The sequence below is a fragment of the Lampris incognitus genome, chromosome 14 (assembly GCF_029633865.1).
Source record: "Lampris incognitus isolate fLamInc1 chromosome 14, fLamInc1.hap2, whole genome shotgun sequence".
NCBI classification, from domain to species: domain Eukaryota; kingdom Metazoa; phylum Chordata; class Actinopteri; order Lampriformes; family Lampridae; genus Lampris; species Lampris incognitus.
Genome location: NC_079224.1, coordinates 17,743,651 through 17,770,313, shown reverse-complemented (window position 1 = coordinate 17,770,313; position 26,663 = coordinate 17,743,651). Strand labels below are relative to the sequence as shown.

The window sequence follows — 26,663 nt, the reverse complement described above, 5'->3', positions numbered from 1 at the left end:
ATGGAATCGCTACCGACTAGAAGCAACCGATTCTTACTTTTCGTCTTGGTGGTCTTGACTCTGGAACAGTTTCAGTGGGTAAGTGTATGTTGTCTGTACGTTAGCCGCCGTCCATAACTTAAATATACTGCTCAGCTGTTGTGATCAGGCGAGTCGGCGTCATACGGGCTGACGTCTATCCGCAGCTTTTAATGATAAATTGGGGCTCCGACTACCGACTATTATTAGTCGGAGTACTTGCGTAAGAATTAACAGATTTGTGGTGTTGTTTAGGCTAAATGCTGCTAACAACGGCAAGAATGTGTTCGACCCTTTGCCATAGGCGAAAATCGATAACTTGGCTTTTGACATACCACAGAGATAACTCGGAACAGATTGTACGTCAGCATGGCTGGATGCCAAGCCGGGGATGACATCAAAACTGGTTCTTCGTTGACCAAATAATTGAAAGGAATTATTAGCTTTAAAAGGTAACGACAATATTGGACCACAGCACTGGCACATTTAGTTTAGCAGCTCAGAGCTGCAAATAAGCTAGTTCGGTAAATTGGCCGGTGGTTATAACAGTCACTAAATACAAAGAACAAAGACTGACTTGGATCAAACCAGGACTGATATAATCAGATTTGGAGAATGCAATCTTGTATTTCTACAGCTCATCTGTCTGTTTCGATTTATTTTCCCTGATTTTTGGAAGAAAATAAGAATTTGGTTTCTCGACACCCCCCCCCCACACACACACACACACCAAACCACACACAAACACCCACATGCACAGAACTCCTGATCAACACTTAATCAACAGATCAAGCACTTTGACATTTCAATCATCTTCACCAATGCGCAGCATGCAGTTTCAAAACTGCACTTTGGAGCAAAAGCTAGTACAGTGAAAGTAGATGGTGAAAATGTCAGGTTGTTAATCGTGACCGTAAAAAGTCAAAGATGGAAATAATGAAAATTGAACGTTGGCCTTGGACTCAATCAACGTACAGCTGGAGCAGAGTGTAACTTAGGGGGCGGGGAACTTGGGGGGGGGGGTCATGAACCACAGAGCAAACTGGGTGAATCAAGTTCCTCCACATGCCTCTCTGCTTTCAGAGGAGCTGCTCATGCACAAGAGCGGCAATGTTTAAATCTCCAAACAAATGGAAAGATGGGTCAGGTGGTTTTGACAGCTGCAAGAGAGAAATGCAGTAACTTGAGTCTGCTATGATGTTTTTATTATGTGAACTGATTTTCTCCCAAAGCATTTTACCTAACACACTTCACCATTTTCAGACACAAAAATAGAACTACTGTGTAAACTGATCAAAACTGGCCAATATTGGCTGACTTTTGTTTGTTCTGAATTGCTGCAAATTGTAAAATTCTTTGTATTTCTTCTTTTCTTTTTTTTTTTACATTGACTTCAGCGAAGACAAGAATGCATTCTACAATGTTGTTCTATGGTGAAGGCAATTCTTTCATTATTGCAAATGTCTACAAGGATGTTGGACTACTCTGTCAGAAATGATATTAAAAAAGCCCCCAAATCTCAGATTCAAGAAGGGAATTTTCTTTTTTTCAGACATACCAAGTTGTTAAAGCACTAGTGTAGATAGAACTAGTTCAGTCTCTCTCTCTCTCTCTCTCTCTCTCTCTCTCTCTCTCTCTCTATGTAGACCTTGTACTTATCATCACTTGATAGAATCAAAGTCATATCAAGATAAGGCTTCATAAGCGACTGTATAGTGAACAATAGATGACGGTACCCCGCGTTGTCCAAGATGAAATGAATGCAGGACAATGCACTAAATCACAGGCAAATTTTATTTGCTCTGAGAACAGAACATTTAACTTGCAATTGTTCTGTATTTGTTGTCTTAATCTCAGATTCAGGCCCAGCACTGCGTGTGGTATAGCGAATGTGGAGAGTCCACCAAGGTCCCAGGGAAGAAGTACAACTGCAACTACACCGGTCCTCCGATCCCACTGGCTGCTGAGGGTCATGAACTTCTCACGGTACCTCTCCTGTCCCATGAAGTCCACCCCACCCCGCTTTTGTTCATGTTTCAACCTAATTTCTGTACTGTAGGGGTTATCACTGGCTCAACCAGATAAGCACCTACAATGTAGTCTTGGGCTTTGTAAGGTGGCCTGGGTTTGGCTCCCTGGGTTCGGCTCTAGTGTAGGACCTTTGCTGAAAGTCATTACCTGTCTCTCTCTCTGTCTGTCTCTCTCCCCTATTTTTCTTGTCTCTGTCCATTTTTCTATTTTAATTGTGAAAGAAAGACCATCCAAATTTCAGTTCCTATTCCAAGTGTATTCAATTCTCTGATGACATCGTGTTTGTAGGAGTTGTGCCCAGGCTATAACTATGGTGATCAAAGGCTCTGCTGCAATGTAGACCAGCTACGCACACTGAAAGGAAGTCTGCAGCTGCCCCTTCAGTTCCTCTCTCGGTATGTAATGTGGTTACAGCATTGGATTGCCATGCACCTGATGTGCTTACCAAACATTAAGTGACTGTACACAATATTCAGCATCTGCATCTCAGACCAAACCAAAACAAACTCCCCCTTCCCTTCGCGTTCCTCCCCCCTCCCTTTGCGTTCTTGGCTATTATTTCGTTTGGTTCAGTTGTAATATTGATTTTTACAGTATATAGTTATTTTATTAAGATTGGTAACATATTCAGCTTGGTAAGGAGCTATTTGGCGGCATGGTGGCCTCACAGCAAGAAGGTCCTGGGTTTGAACCCCAGGCCGTCCCAGGTCCTTTCTGTGTGGAGTTTGCATGTTCTCTCCATGTCTGCTTGGATTTCCTCCGGGTGCTCCGTTTTCCTCCCACCATCAAAAAGACGTGCATATTAGGGTTAATACTCCTGTCTGTGCCCCTGACCAAGGCAGTGGAAAGAAGAAGTGGAGTTGGTCCCTTGGCACTGCAGCTGCCCACTGGTCCTATACAACAGGATGGGTTAAATGCAGAGAACAAATTCATTTTAAGAATACAATTCGTTGTAAGAATACAGTGACAAAATAAAGTGGCTTTCTTCTATTTTTTTTTCTATTTGCTGTGTGACCTAAATCCATGTAATGTCATTATTGGCTTGCTAGCCATCCTGCTAGCACTAGCTACCTCGCATGCACTAACATGCACATGTGGTTGGCTTCCAAAAAAAAGAACGGGAAACTGAGATTACAACATACAAAAAGGGAGCCTGACTTCATTCTCTACTCAGAACATCAATTCTCCACTGCCGCTTTACAAAACAAATAGTTTTTTTCTGCTATATTAGAATTCAAAATCTCGTATACCAAAATCAAAAGTGAACCAAAAATAAAAAATCTTCCCTTATGTACCTTCAGTATAAGAGCTGTTTCTTTTATGCTCTGCCTGTCTGAGGAGGTCTGTCTTTGGGTGTGCAATGAGCTTATAGCTTGACTGACTCACATGGGCCCACTGACTGAATTGATTTCAGGTTGGCCTGTCTCGACTTTGTAGACTTTTATTGATTCATTGGCTTTGTCACATTTTGTGCAACTGTACTCTCTCTTATACTCATAAACTTAATCTCTTATATTCTGTTAGCTGTGTGGTGATACCTTTATTTGCAGTTTCAATAAATCTTGGTTAAGGTCCAGTGTTCAATTGTGTACCAAACTTAAGCCCCAATAGTCCTTGAATGCAGTTGCTTATGGCACTCTTAAGTTTTAGATATACACTGATGAGCCAAAACATTTTGACCACCTGCCTAATATGCTGTTGGTCTCCAAGTGCTGCCAAAACAGCTCCGACCTGCCGAGGCATGGACTCTATAAGACCCCGGAAGTTGTCCTGTCTTCTGGCACCAAAATATTCACAGCAGATCCTTCAAGTCCTGTAAGTTACGAGGTGGGGCCTCCATGGATCGGACTTGTTTTTTCACTACATCCCACAGAGGCTCAATCGGATTGAGATCTGGAGAATTTGGAGGCCGGGGCAACACCTTGAACACGTCATCGTGTTCTTCAAACTATTCCCAAACAATGTGTGTCAGGGCACATTATCCTGCTGAAAGAGGCCACTGCCTTCAGGGAATACCATTGCCATAAAGAGGTGTACCTGGTCTGCAGTGATGTTTAGGTAGATGGCATGTGTCAAATTGACAGCCACATGAATGGCCGGACCCAGGGTTTTCCAGCAGAACATTGCCCAGAGCATCACACTCCCTGCAACGGCTTGTCGTCTTAAATGGCACACACTTACAGGGCCACCCATGTGATCTAAAAGAAAACAGTACTCATCGGCCCAGGCAACCTTCTTTCACTACTCCAAGGTCCAGTTCGGACGCTTGCATACCCATTGTAGATGCTTTCGATGGTAGACGGGTCATCATGGGCACCCTGACCGGTTTGTGTCTACGCAGCCCCATACACAGCAGTGCGCGATGCGATGTATGTTGTGACACATTCCTCCCATAATCATCTTAAAAATGTTCTGTGACTTGTGCCACAGTAGACCTTCTGTTGGTTCAGACCAGTCGGGATAGCCTTTGTTGCCCTTGTGCATCGATGAGCCTTAGGTGCTGGTTTGTGGTTTGTCCCTTCCCGGACCACTGTCTGTAGGTCCTCGCCACTGCTGACCGGAAACACCCCACAAGCCTTACTGTTTCAGAGATGCTCTGACCCAGTCATCTGGCCATAACAATTTGGCCCTTGTCAAAGTCGCCCAGGTCTTTACTCCTGCCCATTTCTCCTGCATCCAACATGCTGACTACAAGAATTGATTGTTCGCTTACCATCTAATCTACCCAGACCTTGACATGTGCCCTTGTTTGGAGATGATCAGTGTTATTCAGTTCAGCTGTGAGTGTCCATGTTTTGGCTCATCTGTAGTTTTAAACTACACTACACTACACTAAAGTGTTGTGGTATCCTGATGTGCTCTTTTTCCATTCATAAACAGCTCACTCACATTGACCTATGTATTATTATAGGTATACATTTAACTTCATTTTCAGATTTATTCAAATTGCAAAATTGGTCATAAACTTAATTCTAACATCAAAAACGTCTGACGTTTTAACTTGATATAACGCACAGATACACTGATCAAACTGTCTGTTTACTCTACCACCTCTACCATTTGCAGGTGCCCTGCCTGTTTCTTCAATTTGATGAACCTGTTCTGTGAGCTGACTTGTAGTCCTCACCAAAGCCAGTTTATGATTGCCACCAATGTCACCCTAGACACAGAACAAGCAGGCAAATTCAATGTGGAGGCAGTGGACTACTACATTGGACAAACGTTTGCAAACGGTAAGATCATGCAATGGTAAGGATGAGTACCAAAAGCCGGTGTTAAACTGGCACCATTGCTAAATTATTTAAAACCGTAGTATTGATAAGCTCCAACGTTAACATTCTGCTATTGGTATTGGAGAAATTAAGAAAATTTCCTATTTATTTAGGCTACATAAACTTTATCTTGCACCTTTTATCTCACCAACTCCTTTTCTGATTTCCGATAGGATTTAAGACATTTATCTATGATGGATTTTCGCTATTCCCAATCCAGAAGCGAGGTTGCTCTCTTGGCGCCTGTCATATGTGCGAACTGAGGGGCAGGATCCGCTCACTTCCTCTCTCTCTCAGACACACACACACACTCTCCCACTAGAGTCGATGCTGACAATGCTCTTTGCCACAAGTGCGACAAGTCTTTTGTATGTAAGGGCGGAAACACAAGCAATCTTTCAAAACAGCTAGCGAAAGTGCATCAAATACACAGTTTTCGACTGCCTAGCTCGTAGTTCATCTCTTGTTGTCCCATCCACCTCAGGTATGTTATGTATGCTCGCAGCCTAGAGCCCACAAGGAGTTAACTAAATCATACAAACATGGGTTAATGATTAAAAGTAACGCTGTGTCCAGACATCAGGAAATAAGATGATGTTAATTCTGTTCTTAATTTGTTTTTTTTTGTTTCTCTTAAAAGATCATAAAAAGAACTGATAAGAGTATCGTTAAAGTACCGGATTGATGAGCTGTATCCGTAACAGTAGTAGTACCATTACGATCTTAACGATACCCATCCCTATACAACGGTAACCAAGACTTTGAATACCAGCCCCGTGCTCTTCCTCTATGTGACACTTCATGGTTCTGAGCCTGTAGTTTTCAGAACAACTTTTTTGCATTGTGCAGTTATATACTCAGCTGGACATGTCAAATAAATCTGCTGAGTAAACGTCATCAGTCCCCCACTCAAAGACAAATGCGCATTGTCAGTTGTGCAAGTCTGTTGGTGACTAATGGTCATATTGTCCCATATCTCTCTGCCAGGAAGTAGCCTAAAGGGGATTATGTGTGTGTGTGTGTCCCCCCGTGGCTAATCTTGCAAAGCACTGGCCCTATCAGCCTAAAATATTTTGTGCACAGTTATGACTATGATAAAGAACCTCTCATGGTTGCAGTGATTCAAAAACTTCAAAAAACATTTGTTCTCGCTATCACCGCTCCCTCTCTTCGTTCACTCTTTAGCTCGCTTGATCAACGCTGCTATCTGTCGCTGCCTGATCTTAGTCAACCATGCGCATGTGCAATTCACATCTATGGTTGAGTCAGATCGGGTAGCGACAGTGTCAAAACCAAAAAAAATATATATTCGCATTTGACTCTCGAAAAGTAAATGAGAAGTCAGTTGTATTTCGCAAGCCAGCAAATCATTCACTGATCTCAGGCCAGGAGGATTGGAGGAACACTGAATGAACCAAAAAGAATTCCCCTTATTCGCCGTACTGCCACGCGGAAGTGCCACAGTCTCCAATGTTAAAAACCCCGCTGTAAAAATAAGAGTTCAAGAGTAGGAATAATCACAGTCACAGCTAGAAGTCATCTCAGTAGCGACAATAACGCATTCCCCATGGCTGAGCTGATGTTTTCTTACCGTTGTTTTCAGAATTCGAATCAACTTTATTGGCCAACTGTGCCGACGCATATGAGGAATTTGACTACAGTTTACAGCAGCTTCTAGTACTTGCCTATATCACCCACACACACACAAAAAAAAAGAAATAAATGGAATAATGAATAGAATACTGGAGTTAAAAAAGTTTTATGAGTGAAAGTCAATCAGCAGAGCAGCCATTCACCTTCGTTCATTTTATATCATGAAAACTGCAATGGTTAAACACATTTGAAGTCTTTTAATAAGGGTTTTGAAATTATAATAGCCTGATCGCTGTCATTTCATGTCAGACTTGGTTGCTTTCGTGCGAGGGTCCACCTAGGAGGCTGCACATCCACAGACTGACAGGCAAAATGTTTTTTTTAGGTAGATTTTTTTTTTTTTTAGCTTGAGCCCTTCATGTTAACAAAAAAAAAAATTCCGTATTTCTCGTTCAATCAACTTCGGTGCTACGTAAAAACTCTTATCATGGCAGGAAAAACACTGGTTTTTATGTCCATATGCGTGTGTATTTCCCTTCTACCGGTAGGTGGGGAGGGAAAAAAGGGTGGTTTGTCACCAAATTTTAACACAAGAGAAGGGGAAATACGTTTGTCTGGTGGAGAGCTGCACTCTTCTGAGTGCACTCCTCTAGTTGGAAAAGAAAATGATTTATACTGAAGGTTAGTTGGAAGGACATGTTCAGCGGTGCAGAGAAGAATAATGTATCTCTTGAATTATGCTTTTGAGAAATGTAAGTCATTTCCTCGAATCTTTGCAGCCATGTACAACGCTTGTAAGGACGTCCAGGCACCCTCTAGCAACGTGAAGGCCTTGTCACTGTTGTGTGGCAAAGATGCAAAAGACTGTAATGCCACTAACTGGATCCAGTACATGTTTGACATCAACAATGGCCAGAGTCCCTTCCCCATTAACCCTATATTCTCCGGTAAGTCATTCAAGTATACTATGTAATGGTTCTCATTCGGGCTGAACAATACTGAAAAAAAGAAATGTGGTGATATTTTTGAGATTTTTAGTGACATTTATTGCTATATTAAAGAATAAAAAGGAGTTAAGTAAGTTCATGCAGCTTTTAAGCTTTCAGAGCTTCATTTGCAAAGAATTTATCACTACCAATGATTGGGGGTAATTTTAGAGGGTGAAATAAGGCAGGTATCCATGAAGTCATGTTATTTGTTAGATTTACTAGTATATTTTTCTCCAAGAGTACTCCTGGAAAAGCCTGGAAAAGTCATTTTCCATCAAGCGATTAGAGTTTTAGTACGACAGACCATTTTGCCTTACATTGCATCCTTTGCAGGCAGCGTGACTATTGTATATTGTGTGAACTGCTGTGTACTAAAAGTGTATATCACAACGTGAATTGTGAAACTATATATGTCTTGTAAATTGTAACTTAACCACTGCCGGAATGAGGGTGAGATCTGTCAGTGTTTTCAGCAGTCAAGAGGTTCTGTTTTTGCACTTGAAAACAGTTGCTTCTCTTTCTCTTTTGATTAGATGTTGAATGTAGGCAGCAGGGTGCTCCGGTCAGTTGCGAGACTGCCCTTCATCCTGAAGAAACGGGTCTCAAGCCCCTTTTTAACACCAAGGATCTACCTTGACGTCATTTGTGCTTAAGGAAGATGCCGAACTTAACTAGTTCCACGAGTGCTGTGCAGCAGCCAACACTGTACTCTGACCCAACCCAGGGAATACAGGGGGTTCATAAAATAAAATGCTGTCTTCTGCTGATTTATTCTTTACAGACGTTCCAGTGTCGGGCTTCATTCCCATGAACAACAAGACATATGACTGCTCAGAGGGCCTGGAGGATGGCTCAGGGCCCTGCTCCTGTCAGGACTGCACCAAGGCCTGTGGCCCCAAGCCGGTCCCTCCGCCCCTCCCCCCACCCTGGAAAATCTTCGGCATTGACGCCATGGTTATCATCATGTGGATTTCCTACATGGCATTCCTGTTTGTCTTCATTGGAGCTGTGCTGGGAGCCTGGTGTTACAGGTGAAGGAGCCTCCGTGTCTTTTAGCTCTGAGGGAAGAGAATGACTATTTGTCCTCGCATGCCGATCTCACGAGACCCGTATGTCTAATGTATCCATCAATCCATCATATAAGGCAAAAAAATGCAATGCACCCTACATGAGCGCAAGATCTAAGTGAAGATGAGAAAAAAACAAGCATTTTCTTATACGTTAGATAAGAATGCATGCGTAGAGGGTGACTATTAACTCTGATTAGACATAAGGGGAGGGAGAGAGAGAATGGGCAGTACAAAGATCACACATTTTCAACAGGCAAGGACAAACCACCCACCCTCCTGGACAAAAATACGTTGATTTGTTTTATGGCTCAGGACAAATGTATTTGATTTCTATGTGTGTTTTTCATTTGTGTTTGTATAGGAAAAGGACAATCATGTCCGAGTATGTCCCCATATTGGACAGCAATAACCCTCTCTCTGTGAACAATAGTCAAGACCAAGGTATGCATGAATGGATGCCAACATGAAAACCTCTTTTTCCTTCACTCCTCAGGCTGTGGTGGAAATTGCAGTGGTCTATGTATCTGTATGTCAAGTCAGTCAGGGCTCAAAACTCAGCCTCTTTTGCCTTTTTTTTTCTTTTTTTTTTTTTAAGCAGACGCATCATGCTGTGAAACACTGGGTGAGCGCTTCGAAAACATGATGCGGATCCTCTTTACCGCCTGGGGATCCTTCTGCGTGAGGCAGCCCCTGGTAGTAATACTGGGCACCCTAATCGTGGTGGCAGCCTCCTCGGCAGGCCTGGTCTACATGCGCATCACCACCAACCCCGTCGAGCTGTGGTCGTCACCGGTCAGCCAGGCACGCCAGGAGAAAGACTACTTTGACACCCACTTCGGGCCCTTCTTCAGAACTGAACAGCTCATCATCACCACCCCCCTCAATGATACCTTCCTCTACTCGCCTTACTTCGGAGGGTCCGACGTCCCTTTCAGTGCCATTCTTGACAAAGACATCCTGCACCAGGTAGGTGTGAAAGAAGAACCACCATCAATGTACCCTTGTTTACTTTACCTGCTGCCAGGGTGAGATTTGGATATTTGTATGTGAAGGTTTATTAACAATCTATTGGAGATATAAACATGTCATCCTGTATTTTCCCCTTCCTCCACTGCAATTCAGGTGTTGGATCTGCAGCTGGACATCGAGGGTCTTGTTGCAACATATAAAGGTGAAAACGTGACACTGAAGGATATTTGCCTGGCTCCTCTGGCCCCCTACAATGACAACTGCACCATCCTCAGTGTCCTCAACTACTTCCAGAACAGCCATGCTAAGCTGGACCGCAGCATAGGAGATGACTTCTTTGTCTATGCTGACTTTCACAGCCACTTCCTCTACTGTGTCAGGTGACTTTTTTTTTCATTAGGCAACCAGTCTGCATTTAAATCATGTGAGTTTTCTTCAATGTCATGAGTTCAAATATAGGAGGAAGTCAAAAGGAAGTTGGAATAGATGTAAAAACACATCCTTTTAGTTCTCAGTTCTTTTTCAGTACACGAACTTTTGCATTTCCTAAAGTAGTTTAGCAAGGGAGTACAAGTGGCATTCTTTTTTTTTCTTTTTTGGATGTATCGCCTTTTTTCTCCCCAATTTTTCCTGGCCAATCACCTCACTCTTCCGAGCCATCCCGGTCACTGCTCCACCCCCTTTGCCGAGCCGGGGAGGACTGCAGACTACCACGTGCCTCCTCCGATACATGTGGAGTTGCCAGCCGCTTCGTTTCACCTGACAGTGAGGAGTTTCACCAGGAGGATGTAGCGCGTGGGAAGATCACACTATTCCCTCCAGTTCCCCCTCCCCCCAACGGAATAGACCACTATGCTACCCAGATGCCCACAAGTGGCATTCTTAATATAGCATTTGATGCTTCCTCTTTTCTTGTGCACTCGTTCTTCTACTCCTCTCTTCTTAGATGTGCTGTGATAGTATTTTGTGTATGATGAAACTAGACAGGCCCACTTTGGTTGAATGGCCCTCTGGCTTTTAACTTCCTCTTTGTCCTTTTTCTCATCTCAGTGCTCCGGCATCCCTCAATGATACTACTCTTCTCCATGAGCCCTGTATTGGCACTTACGGAGGCCCTGTCTTCCCCTGGCTGGCCCTTGGAGGTTATGACAGTAAGCTGGAATAAAATACATAAATGGGAACATGTGTAAAGAAGGAAAAAAATGAACATGCACAGAATGTAGTTGCTCAATTATGTGATGTGTTTTAAACCTCAAACCAAGCTCTTTATATTGAGAATCATAAGAAAATATTACATGCATTGTGGTGTCTAACCTTCCTAATAGTAGAATTTTCTGCAGCCCTTCCAACTAAATGTTTTATATCAATACCAACCAAGCAGGATTTTTTTAAACTGTGATTCCCCTTACATAGTGATTCCCCTTACATAGTGTGTGCTGACATGAGACTGAAATGGGGCTTTCAGACCAGCCTTTAACTCTCAGCAATTTTCCTATCTTTTCCTTTCTGTCATTGTCGCTACTGCCTTCACTTTTGTCACCAACTAAAATAAATTCACTGCTCTCACCATTTTTTGCTGCAGTAATTGATCTATCCTCTCCAAATGTGTACTTGTGGCCCAGTGGTTAGCACTGTTGCCTCACAGCAAGAAGGTCCTGGGTTCAAACCTCAGGCTATTCCAGGTCCTTTCTGTGTGGAATTTGCATGTTCTCCCCGTGTCTGCATGGGTTTCCTCCGGGCACTCCAGTTTCCTCCCACCATCAAAAAGACATGCATGTTAGGGTTAATACTCCTCTCTGTGCCCCTGAGCAAGGCAATAGGAAGAAATAACTGGAGTTGGTCCCCGGGTGCTGCATAGCGGCTGCCCATTGCTGCAAGCTACACAGCTAAGATGGGTTAAATGCAGAGAGTGAATTTCATTGTATGTTTGTGCAAATGACAAAAATGTATTCTGTTCTGTTTAGCAGCATCTTTTCAGGTCTCTGTCAGTGTATTAGCCTATCTCAGGAGCACAGTAAGGTCATAGAGGGGTCAGCTCTGTCTTTGAGATCGCTGTTCTCACAGTTATGTGGGTATTGTTTGGCAATACTAGCTTTTTGTTTGGTAGAAATAAATAAATTCTTTTCAGCTGAAAGAATACAGCATTAGGAATTTTAGTATTTTTTACAATACTCCTTTCCTAATTTAACGATTATCTTTCCCATACAATCCTCTCCATCCTTTTTAAAATTGAAACTTCCCTGATCCTGCCCTGTCCTGGCCCTGAGATGCCAGTGAAATTGTATTTACAAATCCTGTTGGGAAATCTCAGCCTGTAGTCAGGGATGGACCAGAGTGTTTTTAGGATTGTTTAGGTCTCAGCACAGCAAAGAAAACATCCTTAAGGGTGTATGGCTTTTTATATTTGTCAGTGTAGCTTATATTACAATACATCTATACTGTGAACGGTTTATCTTCAAATTTGCATCTATGTCAGGGCGTCCGAGTAGCGTAGCGGTCTATTCCGTTGCCTACCAACGCAGGGATCGCTGGTTCGAATCCTCATGCTACCTCCGGCTTGGTCGGGCGTCCCTACAGACACAATTGGCCGTGTCTGCAGGTGGGAAGCCGAATGTGGGTATGTGTTCTGGTCGCTGCACTTGCACCTCCTCTGGTCAGTCGGAGTGCCTGTTCGGGGGGGGGGAGGGGGAACTGGGGGGAATAGCGTGATCCTCCGACGCGCTACATCTCCCTGACGAAACTCCTCACTATCAGGAGAAAAGAAGCGGCTGGCAACTCCACATGTATCGGAGGAAGCATGTTGGTAGTCCGCAGCCCTCCCTGGATCGGCAGAGGGGCTGGAGCAGTGACCTGGACGGCTCGGAAATTAGGGTAATTGGCCAAGTACAATTGGGGAGGGAAAAAAGGTGGGGGGTTGCATCTTTGTAAAGATAAAAAAAATTGGAGAAAAATTATTTTCAACTTCCCTGTTTACTGTAAAGGTTTACATTTGAACAGCTCTGTTTTTTAATATTTTCTTGCCATGCATCTTGATCGGTGGCTCTGTCTTGGCCTGATCATTGCACTTCATGCATCTCCTGTTGTTTCCACTACAGGCACAAACTACAATAATGCCACGGCTCTAGTGATCACGTTCCCCGTCAACAACTACCTCAATGACTCAGTCAAGCTGGCCAAAGCTCTGGCATGGGAGAAAGAGTGAGATATTGACACTTCAGCAATACAGTTCAAGTTTCTAACGTGGCCAGGCATTAATGCATTCCAACATATGCACGTTTTGGGTGTTTGTGTGATTATTTTTTTTTTAGGTTCATCCGCTTTATGAAGAGTTACCACAACCCAAACCTGACCATAGCTTTTAATACCGAGAGGAGCATCGAAGATGAGATTGACAGGGAGAGCAACAGCGATATCAACACCATAGTAGTCAGCTATGTCATTATGTTTGTCTACATCTCCCTGGCTCTGGGTCACATCCAGAGCTTCAGGCGACTGCTGGTGAGAACCTTTTTCCACAGTCTTCAGTTTGTACGATGTTCCTCATGTTAGCAGCACTCTGCCAAAGATTGGACGCAGTAGTTAATTTCTGAAGTATAACTGGAAGCTTCAGCCAAGATAGGCAGTGAAACTGCCATTTTTTTTCCTATTAACCAGGAGATAAGAAGTTTAAAATTGCTCTGCAATTACAAAAAGTTGCACGATATGCTTGACAACTTCTTTAAGGTCGAAACAAGGAGTCATGGTAGCATCATTGCGGCTCAACCCAATGAGCGCTGGCCATTGTTGGTTCAGGCCCTGATAATAACATCCAGATTTTGTGTCCAACGCGGGACTTGTTGTTGCATGTTTCCCTGTGTCTCTACACACTGTAAACTGTCTCTCTGCAAGCTCTGACAGAAAACGAATGTAAAAAAAAATCTTTTCAAAAAAAAAGTGGCAGATGGCTTATCCTCCATTTCTCCACTGGTTCAGGTGGATTCCAAGATCTCTCTGGGTATAGCGGGCATCCTGATTGTGCTGGGCTCTGTGGCCTGTTCCCTTGGGATCTTCAGCTATGCCGGCGTCCCGCTCACCCTCATCGTCATTGAGGTCATCCCATTCCTGGTGTTGGCTGTGGGAGTGGACAACATCTTCATTATCGTGCAGACATACCAGGTGCTGTCCCCTCTAACCCAAGCACAGTCATCTTAAATCATACACCTGCAAGTGATGATCTGTCACGTTCCAATCTGAGTCTTTGTGTGAGCACTCCCAGTATACGCTGACACACACCTGCTGAACTCAGTATAACTGGCGATGAGATTTCTGACATGAGCTCCATCCTGAAAATGTCAACTATTGCTGGTTGTGTCTCTGAACAGAGGGATGAGCGGATGCAACATGAGGAGCTGCATCAGCAGATTGGCCGTATCCTCGGTGATGTCGCTCCCAGTATGTTTCTGTCTTCCCTGTCCGAGACCGTGGCCTTCTTTCTTGGTAAGACTGGACCATTCACAAAAACACTCTACAGTGTTTAAGCATATAGAGTGCATACAGGATACTATAAAGAATGTAAAAGATCATATCCTAACTAAAAAGAGTGTGTTTGCTTTTGGTGATTTGTTGGGGTTTTTTTTATACTGTTATATCCAAAGGAGTTGAATCAAGTGCAACTGGACTTGGTATATATCCATGAAGACGTTTCGCCTCTTGGATGAGAGGCGAAACGTCTTCATGGATATATACCAAGTCCAGTTGCACTTGATTCAACTCCTTCGGATAACCGTGACCTGGATGAATGAGAACATTCACAGACAATACAGTTATACTTTTTGTGGGTCTCCTGCTTGTCACCATGTCAACTTCGATTTAAAAGAACCCTGTGAAGAAACAAAAAAGTAACTTCTTTACAAGCTGTTAATACTGTAGAATTTTTTTTGGGGGGGGGTATTTCCCCCGTTTTTCTCCCCAATTGTATCCAGCCAATTACCCCACTCTTCTGAGCCATCCCTGGTTGCTTGCTCCACCCCCCTCTGCCAATCCGGGGAGGGCTGCAGACTGCCACATGCGTCCTCTGATACATGTGGAGTCGCCAGCCACTCCTTTTAACCTGACAGTGAGGGGTTTCGCCAGGGGGATGTAGCGTGTGGGAGGATCACGCTAGAACCCCCCTCCCCAACAGGGGCCCCAACCGACCAGAAGAGGCGCTAGCGCAGCACCCAGGACGCATACCCACATCCGGCTTCCCACCCACAGACACGGCCAATTGTGTCTGTAGGGATGCCCGACCAAGTCGGAGGTAACACGGGGATTCGAACTGGTGATCCCCCCGTGTTGGTAGGCAACAGACTGGACCACCACACTACCCAGATGCTCATAGTGTAGAATTTTTAAGTATAACCTTAAAAATAAGTCCACTCAAAAGTCAAGAACATACAGGGCATATGTAACCATTATCAATTAATTATTAAATTAAACTGTTGGCTACTAATTAACTGTTAACAGTTCAATGAGAGAGAAATGGAGGTTCTTTGGAGTTTACCAAAGTTTATGAAGTGTTGATGTTGATGACTCAGTTTCTTTTCAAAATGTTATACTTGCACTGTGTTCCTTTTCTTTTGCGTCTCTGCTGATCACTGGTTAACTTCTTCCACAGGAGCCCTTTCCAACATGCCAGCGGTGAGAACCTTCTCTCTGTTTGCTGGTTTGGCAGTCTTTATTGACTTCCTGTTGCAGATCAGCTGCTTCGTCAGCCTGCTTGGCCTGGATGCCAAAAGACAGGAGGTGAGAGGAGTTGGGGAGGAGGGTGAGAGACTGCTCCAAACAGTTTGATCGTGAAGTCTTAGATACTTGGTGTGTTTTTATTTTCAGATGAACTTTTGGGAAAATGAGTGGGATCACTCAAAGGGGCAGAAGCATTAACAAGTTGCTGTGAGGCTGACGCTTGCACTCTCTTTCGGTTGCTCCCGATGTTGCTGATTCAGAAATTTAAGTTTGTTCTACTGTTTGTCACTCTAAACAAGACTGTAAGCTTACAGCCGCTCTGATGGCCGAGCGGAATAAACCGCCATTCTTGCAATCCACTCGTCATGTGGCTGGGGGTTCATATCCCGGACTCGCCGTAACCAGTCATGGCCAGAGCATCCATGGGGTAAGGCATTCATTAGGCCACCCTTACCCGAGGGATAGTGGGTGTAGATCGGTGTAGTGTTCGGGGACTCATCGTTCTCCAGCGACCCCTCTGGCCCATCTGGGCGCCTGCAGCCAAGCAACCGAAAGCATTCTCCCAACGTCTCCTTCGCGGCCTGAGGGTAATGCAATCCATGCAAGGCTTCGGCGTGTAAAATAGTGAGAGCAGCCGACGAGTTTGAAGGAAGCTGGTGTTACGACTATCTCCTTCCTGTGGAAACATGAGCCAGGAGAGTTATTCGACAAGAGTTCCGGCCATATGCCATTGGGTTAATCGGGTGGGATAAGCAGAAAAAACGAGAAATAATTTTTTTTTTTTAAAAAGAGTGTAAGCTTAATGCCTCAAATGTAAATGTTGTGTTTCAAAGGGGAATCGTTTGGACATCATATGCTGTGTGAAGCTGTCAGAGGGTCAGGAGGCGAAGACTGAGGGTTTCCTCTTCCACTGCTTCAAGAAGGTCTATGCCCCCTTCATTCTCAAAGAGTGGATGCGACCCATAGTAGTAAGTGACTTGATGACTCATTGTCAGTTGTATCCTGCTTCCTGCATCTACCAACAACTGCCTTTACCACATTTTACACTAAAATAATGTACCAGTGGAATTGGTTAAACCACTCTTCTTGATGATCTAGATATTGTTTTGGGTTGGCTTTGAATATGATGATCCCTAGGGTTTTTAAGGGTTTCCCCTCCTCTTGTTCAGGTGGCAGTGTTTGTGGGGATGCTCTCCTTCAGTATTGCAGTGGTGAATAAAGTAGATATTGGACTGGACCAGAAACTCTCCATGCCTGATGTAAGTGTGCAGCTAATTTGTGTGGTTGGTCATTGGTCTCCTTTGAACATGTTGCTCATTTTGACCATTTATAAGAGCAAGGCAAGTAGAGTTAAGTACATGTAGAATGTTTTTTTTTATTAGCACATTTCCCTGAAGGCCTGCAACATGCATCACATTCTCAGTATGCATTCCCATACTTTTGTTCAAATTGTATTCTTGGCAGAGAAAGAGTTTTCATTGTGCAAAAAATCCGAACTAACAGTTTCATGAATAGGTAAAATTTGCAAAAAACAGGTCTCTCCTATACAGTACTCACACATTTTAGGCTTGGACATAGTTCTGGTCTCTTTTGACTTTCCTTTTCTCTTCCTAGGACTCCTATGTACTGGAGTACTTCAAAAACATCAGCATGTACCTCCACACTGGACCCCCGGTGTACTTTGTGGTAGAAGATGGACTGAACTACACCAGCCTTGAAGGCCAAAATGCTGTGTGCGGTGGAGTGGGCTGCAACAACAACTCTCTGGTCCAGCAGGTCTACTCTGCCTCACTTATCAGCAACTAGTAAGTGAGGAAAATGGTGAACTATTCAGGTTACAGCTGATTTAATTGTATCAGACAAGATGTCAATTCCTTTTTGGTATTTCAGTAGACGCAGCTGGTATTGGAATTTTATCTCCATAATTATCTCTGCCAGGGGGCTGTGCATCCACAGACTGACAGGCAAAACATTTTTATTAGGTAGAATTTTTAGCTATAGCGCTACATGTTAACCCCCCCCCATATTTCCTGTTCAATCAACTTGGGCACTGCGCAAAAGTCTTATAATGGCAGGATAAACACTGGTTTTTCTGTCTGTGTGTGTGTGTGTGTGTGTGTGTGTGTGTGTGTGTGTGTGTGTGTGTGTGTGTGTGTGTGTATTTCCCTTCTCCCGGTTGGTGAAATAAGGGGTGGTTTGTCGCCAAGTTCCAACACCAGAGTAGGGGGAGATAAGTACGCCTGGCGGAGATCTGCAGTCTACTGAGTCCACTCCTTTAGTTTATCACATAACCAAACACAAATTTGGAATTATCAAGAATTCCTGTCCGTCATGACCATGTCCTCCAGAAAATGGTTATGAATGTGGTTTCTGGCTACTACCGTTTCACGTGCGAACTTGCATGATTTTACAGGCTTGTCTATATTCCATTGTATTCTATCTTCCTGTAAAGTTGCAGGGCTATAATACATTTGACAATGCATTCAGTTCCATCGTATTTATCACTGAGCAGCATACCCAGATTCTCAAAAAAAAATTTATTTCATCCCCAGCACCACCATCGCTGTCACACCATCCTCTTGGATAGATGACTACTTTGACTGGGTGAAGCCCCAGTCCAGCTGCTGTCGTTATTACAACACTACCAAGGCCTTCTGCAATGCCTCTGGTAAACCATTACCCTCTGTGTCAATATGCTCTTAATCCAAGTCTGCCTCTAGATTCCAATGTCACATGCTTGCATTAAAAAGAGGCTAAACGTAGAATGTTGGGAAGGTTGAGTTTGAGTATAGATTATTTTAGTGCTGTGCAATTTGGAGTGTGTGTGTGTGTGTGTGTGTGTGTGTGTGGCTGGCTTCTGGAAAGAAATTTTATATTTTTGAAATGTCTTAATTGTTAATGTCAAATTGGTCATGATTGTAGGGTGTCTGGGTAGTGTAGCGGTCTATTCCGTTGCCTACCAACACGGGGATCGCTGGTTCGAATCCCAGTGTTCCCTCCGGCTTGGTCAGGCGTCCCTACAGACACAATTGGCCGTGTCTGCGGGTGGGAAGCCAGATGTGGGTATATGTCCTGGTCACTGCACTAGCACTTCCTCTGGTCGGCTGGCACACCTGTTCGGGGGGGGGGGGGGGACAGCGTGATCCTCCCACGTGCTGCATCCCCCTGGTGAAATTCCAGACTGTCATGTGAAAAGTAGCAGCTGGTGACTCCACATGTATCGGAGGAGGCGTGTGGTAGTCTGCAGCCCTTCCCAGATCGGCAAAGGGGGCGGAGCGGCGACTGGGACAGCTCAGAAGAGAGGGGTAATTGGCCGGAGAAAAGGGGGTTAAAAAATGTTTAAAAAAATTTTTATACTGATTGTTTTGGTATCCAGTAAATAAATTGGTTTGGTGGAATACCCCGCCTGCTGCCCAATGACTGCTGGGATAGGCTCCAGCATCCCCATGACCCTGAGAGTAGAATAAGCGGTTCGGATAATGGATGGATGGTGGAATACCGAAGTTAGAAATTAACTGTATTGCAAATGTCAGGGGAAGTCAAAATAACCGCAGACAAAGAGGCATCGTCTAGGGCTTACTGTTTATTTAACTTGTGTGGAGATTTAAGAATCTATGAGACATTTGTTCTTGCCTCATCTTTTGCACAGTGTTAAGTCCTCTGTCTGTTCTGAGATTGTGTTTCAGTGCTCATAAATCAGCCAAACTCTTGAGTGTGCAGTGGTCATATTGTCAAAAAAGCCTTTCAGTCTTCATGGTTTCATGGTTTCAGTCATGACACCTGTGTGATATTTTTTTTTACCAGTGGTGAATCCCTCCTGTGTACTCTGTCGACCTATGACTGCTAGTGGAAAGCAGAGACCTGAAGGAGAAGACTTCATGGAGTTTTTACCCATGTTCCTCTCAGACAACCCCAACATTAAGTGTGGAAAAGGGTAATTTTTATTCCTGAAAGATGTTCTTGAGTTTGGCTGTTATTCGACTTCATTACCTGAAAGAGACTTTTCGAAAAAAGTTCCCCTTTTACACCACTTCTCTTTGATGTGTCTGAAATCACTGTACAAGTTCCCCCTCACCTAACCATGTGTAACCTTCTGCTTTGTTTCACATTGACCTGCGCTCATTTTAGTGGCCATGCCGCCTACAGCACAGCCGTGGCCTTGTATCCCAATGACACATGGGTCGGGGCAACCTATTTCATGACTTACCACAGCATCCTAAAGGAGTCCCCAGACTTCATAAAGGCCCTTAAAATGGCCCGAATCCTGGCTGACAATATCACGCAGTCTGTGGGCCACAAAGTTTTCCCCTACAGGTAAGCCTTTTTTTTTTTTTTCTGGGAGCACATTCCTTGAGCTGTCTTCTGTCCTCATACTTTTGCTTTGTATATAAAGTCTACCTTATCTGTTCTCTTTTAAGCACATAGTCAGCATATTGTGTGGTAGATGCTATGTTTTAATGTTTTCATTTAATTCAGCGGGGAGCTCCGAGGTCAACTGGTTTGGGTTTTATGGTAAAATGACTGGAGCATTTTGAGTGTTTATAGCTTGTTTTAAACTCGAAGTTCAAGAGTGGGGGGAAAGTTGGCTGTAGATTAACACACTGTATAGGAAACATTTATGGCGTGAAGTTTAATGTTTGAGCCTGAATGTTCAGTTACTACTGCTGGGCCCTATATGTTGATTGGAACACTGTGTGAGGTAAAAGCCAAAATGCAGCAGAATAATCAGACACAGAAGTACTAGCAAATACTCAATGCAAAGGTTTTTAGGGAGTGCACAGTTAAAATACACTTAATGTGTACAGTACTAATACTAGCATGGTTATGTTCAGTTATGCTCATGGATATTTATAAACGGTTGCGGGCCTTAATAACTAAGATTGTGAGCAGGCAACTGACTTTCTCCGGTCTTTATTCATGATATTTCAATCAATGGAAAAACAGTGAATACTTATTGATAACCTCACAAGTAGGCATTAATGACATTCTTGAGCTACAAACTATGCTTTGCATGTAACCAGTGCTCCTAATGGCTATTAACTTTTTTTTAAACTTGTCCCTGAATATGACACATCCCCTTACACCTTTTATTTTTCTCCCTCTGCAGCGTATTCTATGTGTTCTACGAGCAGTATCTGACCATTGCCTATGACACGGCTCTAAACCTGAGTGTGTCACTGGCAGCCATATTTGTAGTGACCACCGTGTTACTGGGTTTTGAGCTGTGGTCAGCTGTTCTCGTCAGCGTTACCATCGCCATGATCCTGGTCAACATGTTTGGTGTCATGTGGTTGTGGAACATCAGTCTCAATGCTGTGTCCCTGGTGAACCTGGTCATGGTGAGGCCCAACTAAATTATTCAAGCTGCAGAGACATTACTTTGGATATTTTAGGCATTTAACTGACTATCATTCTTAACGAATACGAGGATCGGGGCATCGGGGCGCTGATATCGGATGAAACAAATCTACCTGTCACTGTTTATGCATGATGCAGAAGTGATATTTAGAGGGACAGGAGGAATATTTTTATCAGTATTGATTTATTTTCATAGAATATTCTCAGAATAGTTTGCAGAGAGAGACACGGGTCGTGGTTTTCAGTTCTTGGTTTCAGTTCCTTGTGAAGATTACAGTTTTGTTAACACTAAAGCCATTGTTCATGTTGTGCAGAATGGCCCATTCTTTGCTGAACTGAACTGTTCAGTCTCCTTGTTTTTATTTATTTATTTTGTTGTTGTTGTTCCAGAGCTGTGGTATCTCCGTTGAGTTCTGCAGTCACATTGTGCGAGCCTTCTCCGTCAGTGTGAAGAGCACCAGAGTGGAGCGGGCCGAGGAAGCCCTTGCCCACATGGGCAGCTCAGTAAGTTTTACATTTTTGTTTAACATGCACCCCACAAGTACCATGGGATGTCAAGTCAAATTTTATTTATATAGCACATTTCATACAATGTAAGATCAATTTGCTTCACACAACAAATATGAGCAAAAATAAAACATGAATATATGTATATATATAATGTAAAATAGCATAATTCATCCCCTGTCCACCCACCAACATAAACATATTCACTCACACATACCCAGAGAGGGCGACAGAGAGACAGACGTGGAGGCACAAGCTAGCCTGAGAGAACAGGTAGGTCTTAAGCTTGCTTTTAAATGATGACACAGTTGTAGTACATCCTTTAACATAAGGCAGTTTGCTCCAGAGAGTGAGCCCATAATAACTGAATACACCTTCACTAGATTTACTTCTGATCATGGGTACAATTTAAGAGACCAGTGTCTATGTGATCTAAGGGTTCTAGAGGGTTTGTAAGCAGTGAGCAGGTCAGGGATGTATTTAGGAGCTAGACATGATTTATGAAGCTATTTGCCAAAAAAAATTCCACTGTATACTCATGGTGTAGGATTAAATGGTACACTACATGGCCACAAGTATGTGTGCACCCGAACATCGCACCCATATGTACTTGTTGAATATCCATGGGCATTAATATGGAGTTGGTTCCCCCTTTGCTGCTGTAATAGCCTCCACTCTTCTGGGAAGGCTTTCCACTAGTTTTTAGAACATGGCTGCGAGGATTCGCTCCCATTCAGCCACAAGAGAATTAGTTTCTGTTTGCGTTAAGATTTCCCTTCGCTGGAGCTAAGGGGCCTAACCCAAACCATGAAAAGCAAACCCAGACCATTATTCCTCCTCCACCAAACATTACAGTTGGCACTATACATTCGGGTAGGTAGTGATCTCCTGGCACGGTCCGTCAGACTGGCAGATAGTGAAGCGTGATTCATTATGCCAGAGAACATGTTTCCACTGCTCCAGAGTCCAATGGTGGTGTGCTTTACACCACTCCAGCTGACGCTTGGCATTGTACATGGGGATCTTAGGCCTGTGTGCAGCTGCTTGGCCATGGAAACCCATTTCGTGGAGCTCCCCGTGAACAGTTCTTGTGCTGATGTTACTTGCGGAGGCAGTTTGGAGCTCGATGATGAGTGATGCAACTGAGGACAGACAAGTTTTACACACTTCAGCACTCGATGGTCCCGTTCTGTGGTCTTGTGTGTCCTACTGCTTCACAACTGAGCTGTTGATGCTCCAAGACTTTTCCACTTCACAATAGCAGACTTATATTTGACCATGTCAGTTCTAGCAGGGCAGAAATTTGACAGACTTATTGAAAAGGTGGCATCCTATGAGAGTGCCATGTTGAAAGTCACTGAGCTCATTCATGAGTATGACCCATTCTACTGCCAATGTTCGTCTATAGAGATTGTACGGCTGTATGCTTGATTTTATGCACCTGTTGGCAATGGGTGTGGCTGAAATAGCTGAACCAACTCATTAGAAGGGGTATCCACATACTTTTGGCCATGTAGTGTACTTTGGATTTGATGCATGCAAGTTTAATCATAAGATTGGGCATTAACAATTAGTTGATGACACTTGAAATGTCCCCTGTACTTGAAAAGTTGAACCATTCACAAGAAATGCCAAAAATTTATGAAGTTGGTGCTCCTTAAATCATGTCCAGTGCTCTTGATTTAGTTGCTGTCATCACAACATCTAGCAACATTATTCGGGAACATAATTCTTAAGGGCAGCCCGGCTAGCATGTCAGTTTGAGTTAAATATCTATTGTAAATGCTTCCATTTTTTGCAGGTGTTCAGTGGGATAACGCTGACAAAGTTTGGGGGCATCCTGATTCTGGCCCTGTCGAAGTCCCAGATCTTCCAGATCTTCTACTTCCGCATGTACCTGGCCATAGTGCTGCTGGGGGCCACACATGGCCTCATCTTCCTCCCTGTGCTGCTCAGCTATATAGGTCAGCGGTTTCACATTAAAATGGGGAAAGGCTTTGACAATTCAAAATAGACATTCTTCTTGGGCTACTCTCAACCGACTTTACAAGTGAACCTTCATTATGTTGTCATATCTTACACCACTTACTTGCTGCAACTTGTAAGTGTGTATTACATCTTATTGAATGCACATGGCAGTGTTCTTGCGCTTGTAATAATTGTAAAATTACAATTATGGGGGTTGAGCTAATCCTCTTGTGAATATTTTTCCACAGGTCCCTCGGTGAACAAAGCTAAGGCGCTTGCAGCCAACAAGCGCTACGTCGGTACAGAAAGGGAGTGCCTCCTCAAGTACTAGCAAGCTGGTTGAGTCGATGAACAATGAAATAACCAATTTATTTGTCCGGAAGAGACTGTGTGGATGTGACACAGGCAGTGTCCGTCTTTACTGACAAACTCATCGTTGCCACTACTATGCATGGATTCTAACTCAGGAATACTTCATGGGAGTAGGAGTGCCAGAGGCCTTGACCAGATCTCGTATGTCTTATGTTCATCTGTAGATTTTGGACCCCTTCCTTCCTTGTTCTACAGGCCAATTCTGATTTCTGTCTGTTGCGTGGGAGCACTGTGTGCTGCAAAACTGAGAAATGAATCATGAGCGATGTGGAATTGGGAAGAATGTCATCCTCAGCATGAGTTTACGGACAAATTATGACTCAAAACTGTTTTCATATAGGAAACTTAAAAGGGTAATATTTGTTGGTATTTTTTAGTATACTGTATGTGTGTGTGTGTGTGTGTGTATATATTATATATAATCAATATATACACACACACCGGCAAAGATAGAATGTGTAAAGGAAAATGATTTTGCAAACGTTTACTAATATGGCAGTCTTGTAGAACTATTTGATACCATAAATCAACTCACTGCACCACCGTGTATACTGTCATGTGACTAACAGATGATAATGACACTAATATAAGTATACAAATATAGCCAAATGCGGCAATGAATGGGGTCCAAGCACAATAATGTGTACCAAATCTGGTAGCGTTTTAATCTAAAAATATGCGTAGCTGGAATTAGTGTTCCCATTTATAGAAAAAATAGTGACAAACTTCCAGATTGACTATATATGTTGCAGTGAAGTAAAGTTTTTACACTTATGGGCTTGTGTGTTTTGAAAGGGCAAAAGGCTGATTTTTGAGTACCTGTGCAGAAATGGTCGGTTACACTTTTAGAGGTGTAATAAGGTGGTAATTATCACGTAATTTCTTAGAAATAAGGTTGAAAATTACTTTGTAATTTGGGTTCAGTTAGGGTTAGTGTTGGCTGTAGAATTATAAAAACTACCACCTTATTACTAGGAAATTGCAAGGTAATTTCAACCTTATTTTTAAGAAATTACGTGATAATTACCACCTTATTACTAGGTAATTTCCGACCCCCTAAAATAAAGTGTTACCAAATTGTTGTTAATAAGCCACATCTGATTTCATCAAGCATGACCAAAATTTGTAAGTCAAATGATGTTGAAGCATATGAGCAAGATCCTATAAAAAAAACAAAAAAACAATTGTGGTCAGTTACAAGATACAGACGCTGTTGTGGACCATATGAAGACAGACAGACATGTGCTTCGTATTTAGGTTTGATTGATGAATGGTAATTGAGTTATTGCCAGTCTTGTGTTGGGCAGTGCTCAGTTGATCAGTTATCTGTGGACAACTGTTCTGGAGGATGGTCCCAAGATGGGCCACACCATGTTATGTTTTGATGAATGGCCTAGAAGAAGTGGGAAAAACAACGTTTTGGGTTTTTTTTAGGATTAAGGTTCAAATTGGCTGAAAGTGATAAATTGTTGGACTCGACGTGTTCCAAAGAATTGGGGGGCATAAGCATTTCCACGAGACAAATGGGTGAAGGAGTTACCGACCAAAATGTAACACAGCTTATTATAGCGCCGCCATGTGGCCAATCAATGTAGTTTTCTAAGTATAGGCTTAGACCTGTCAGCCCACATTGGCTGCTGTAGCTCGTACAGTTTCTGAGATCCACGTGGTTTTTAGGGCAGAAGGAGAAAAAGAAGAATCCCAAGAGGGTCCCTTAAAAATAGCTGCATGTAGCAATGGGCCATATATCACTATAGTATTTATTTTTCTATTTGCTGCTCAACGCTCTACAATACTTGTGAGAAATGGCCGCTCGTATACCTGAGGGGCCATTTGTATTTTTGCCATGACAATTATTCTCTTTGTTTTTGGCAAACTTGAGTTCAGGCCAATGAGATGGATGACCAAGTCTGACACCCATTTGGCCTCACGGTTCCTTAGAGGAAGTCTGCTGAAGGGTTGTCAGTTAATCCTAAATGGTGGTGCAATGTGGCGGTGTTGAGGGTTTGAATTTGAGACCTTAACTTTGTGACGCTCCCATCCCACCACACACACACACACACACACACCTCATGGGAAACATGTTCTCATCTTTTTTCACAGCGCACACATGGACTAATGGCTTTTTGCTCGTGTTGGACCGTGTCAGCAGTGCGTGGTCATGTTTAAAGTGAATTGTCGGCATATTGGCGAGGACCTTGAATATATGACACATCTCTTGACATATAATGTATCCAGCTTTCAGCCGGTCAGTTAGCCATGTGATGACCACCTGTTACCTGTTCAGATGTTAACTGGACGTGCAGTTTATGGGAAGTTGTTGAAGAGGTCATCTTGAGATTTTGGATGGGAAAATTGCAGTCAAATGTGAAATGGTTGCATTTACTCTTAATTGAAAGCCGTCGTCTTCTCTTGTCGGCTGCATAGTCACGTCCTTGATAGCTTTGACAAGTTTCACATCAGCCGGCCTTGCCGAGTCGAAATGACAGCAGTTTAAGTATTTCAAACATTAGTTCTGTATTGTGTCTGTTAAATATGTCCACTGGTTTCTGCGTGTCGCTGTTAATACTTGTGTTAATTTTTTTTTTTGTCTTTTCTTAGCTTTTGGGAAAAAGTGCAGCAACCAAGCAAACATGAAACCTTCCACGTGTGTCCACGTGCATGTATGATAAGCTGCGGGTATGGCCCCATGTCTCCCAGCTGCTTGGAAGATTCAGTTTTGCTTTGTTTTGGTTTTGTTTAAGCTGTCACAACGCACAGGGAACAGTCTCTCTGCGAGGTGTTTGAGGAAAATGATTAAACAATTAAAATGA

The 26,663-nt window shown here is 43.2% G+C and overlaps 1 protein-coding gene across 1 annotated transcript; it reads left to right on the top strand.

Annotated features, from left to right (window-relative positions):
• Positions 1-26,663, top strand: npc1 (Niemann-Pick disease, type C1). Its single transcript, XM_056293809.1, has 25 exons — positions 1-78; positions 1,876-2,004; positions 2,338-2,444; positions 5,116-5,282; positions 7,694-7,861; positions 8,685-8,934; positions 9,335-9,414; positions 9,569-9,939; positions 10,096-10,322; positions 10,993-11,093; positions 13,038-13,140; positions 13,251-13,440; positions 13,915-14,097; positions 14,304-14,418; positions 15,578-15,705; positions 16,479-16,613; positions 16,815-16,904; positions 17,260-17,450; positions 18,198-18,313; positions 19,450-19,579; positions 19,774-19,959; positions 20,753-20,984; positions 21,394-21,507; positions 23,312-23,474; positions 23,727-26,663. The coding sequence occupies exons 1-25, from the start codon at positions 1-3 to the stop codon at positions 23,807-23,809; spliced, it is 3,837 nt and encodes a 1,278-aa protein (XP_056149784.1). The 3' UTR covers positions 23,810-26,663.

Excerpts from the sequence above, each read along its gene's own strand:
- npc1 (XM_056293809.1), top strand. The coding sequence starts at position 1 with ATGGAATCGCTACCGACTAGAAGCAACCGATTCTTACTTTTCGTCTTG. Across the intron at positions 10,323-10,992 it reads CACTTCCTCTACTGTGTCAG|TGCTCCGGCATCCCTCAATG; the intron begins GTGACTTTTTTT and ends TTCTCATCTCAG. Across the intron at positions 19,960-20,752 it reads CACAAAGTTTTCCCCTACAG|CGTATTCTATGTGTTCTACG; the intron begins GTAAGCCTTTTT and ends CTCCCTCTGCAG.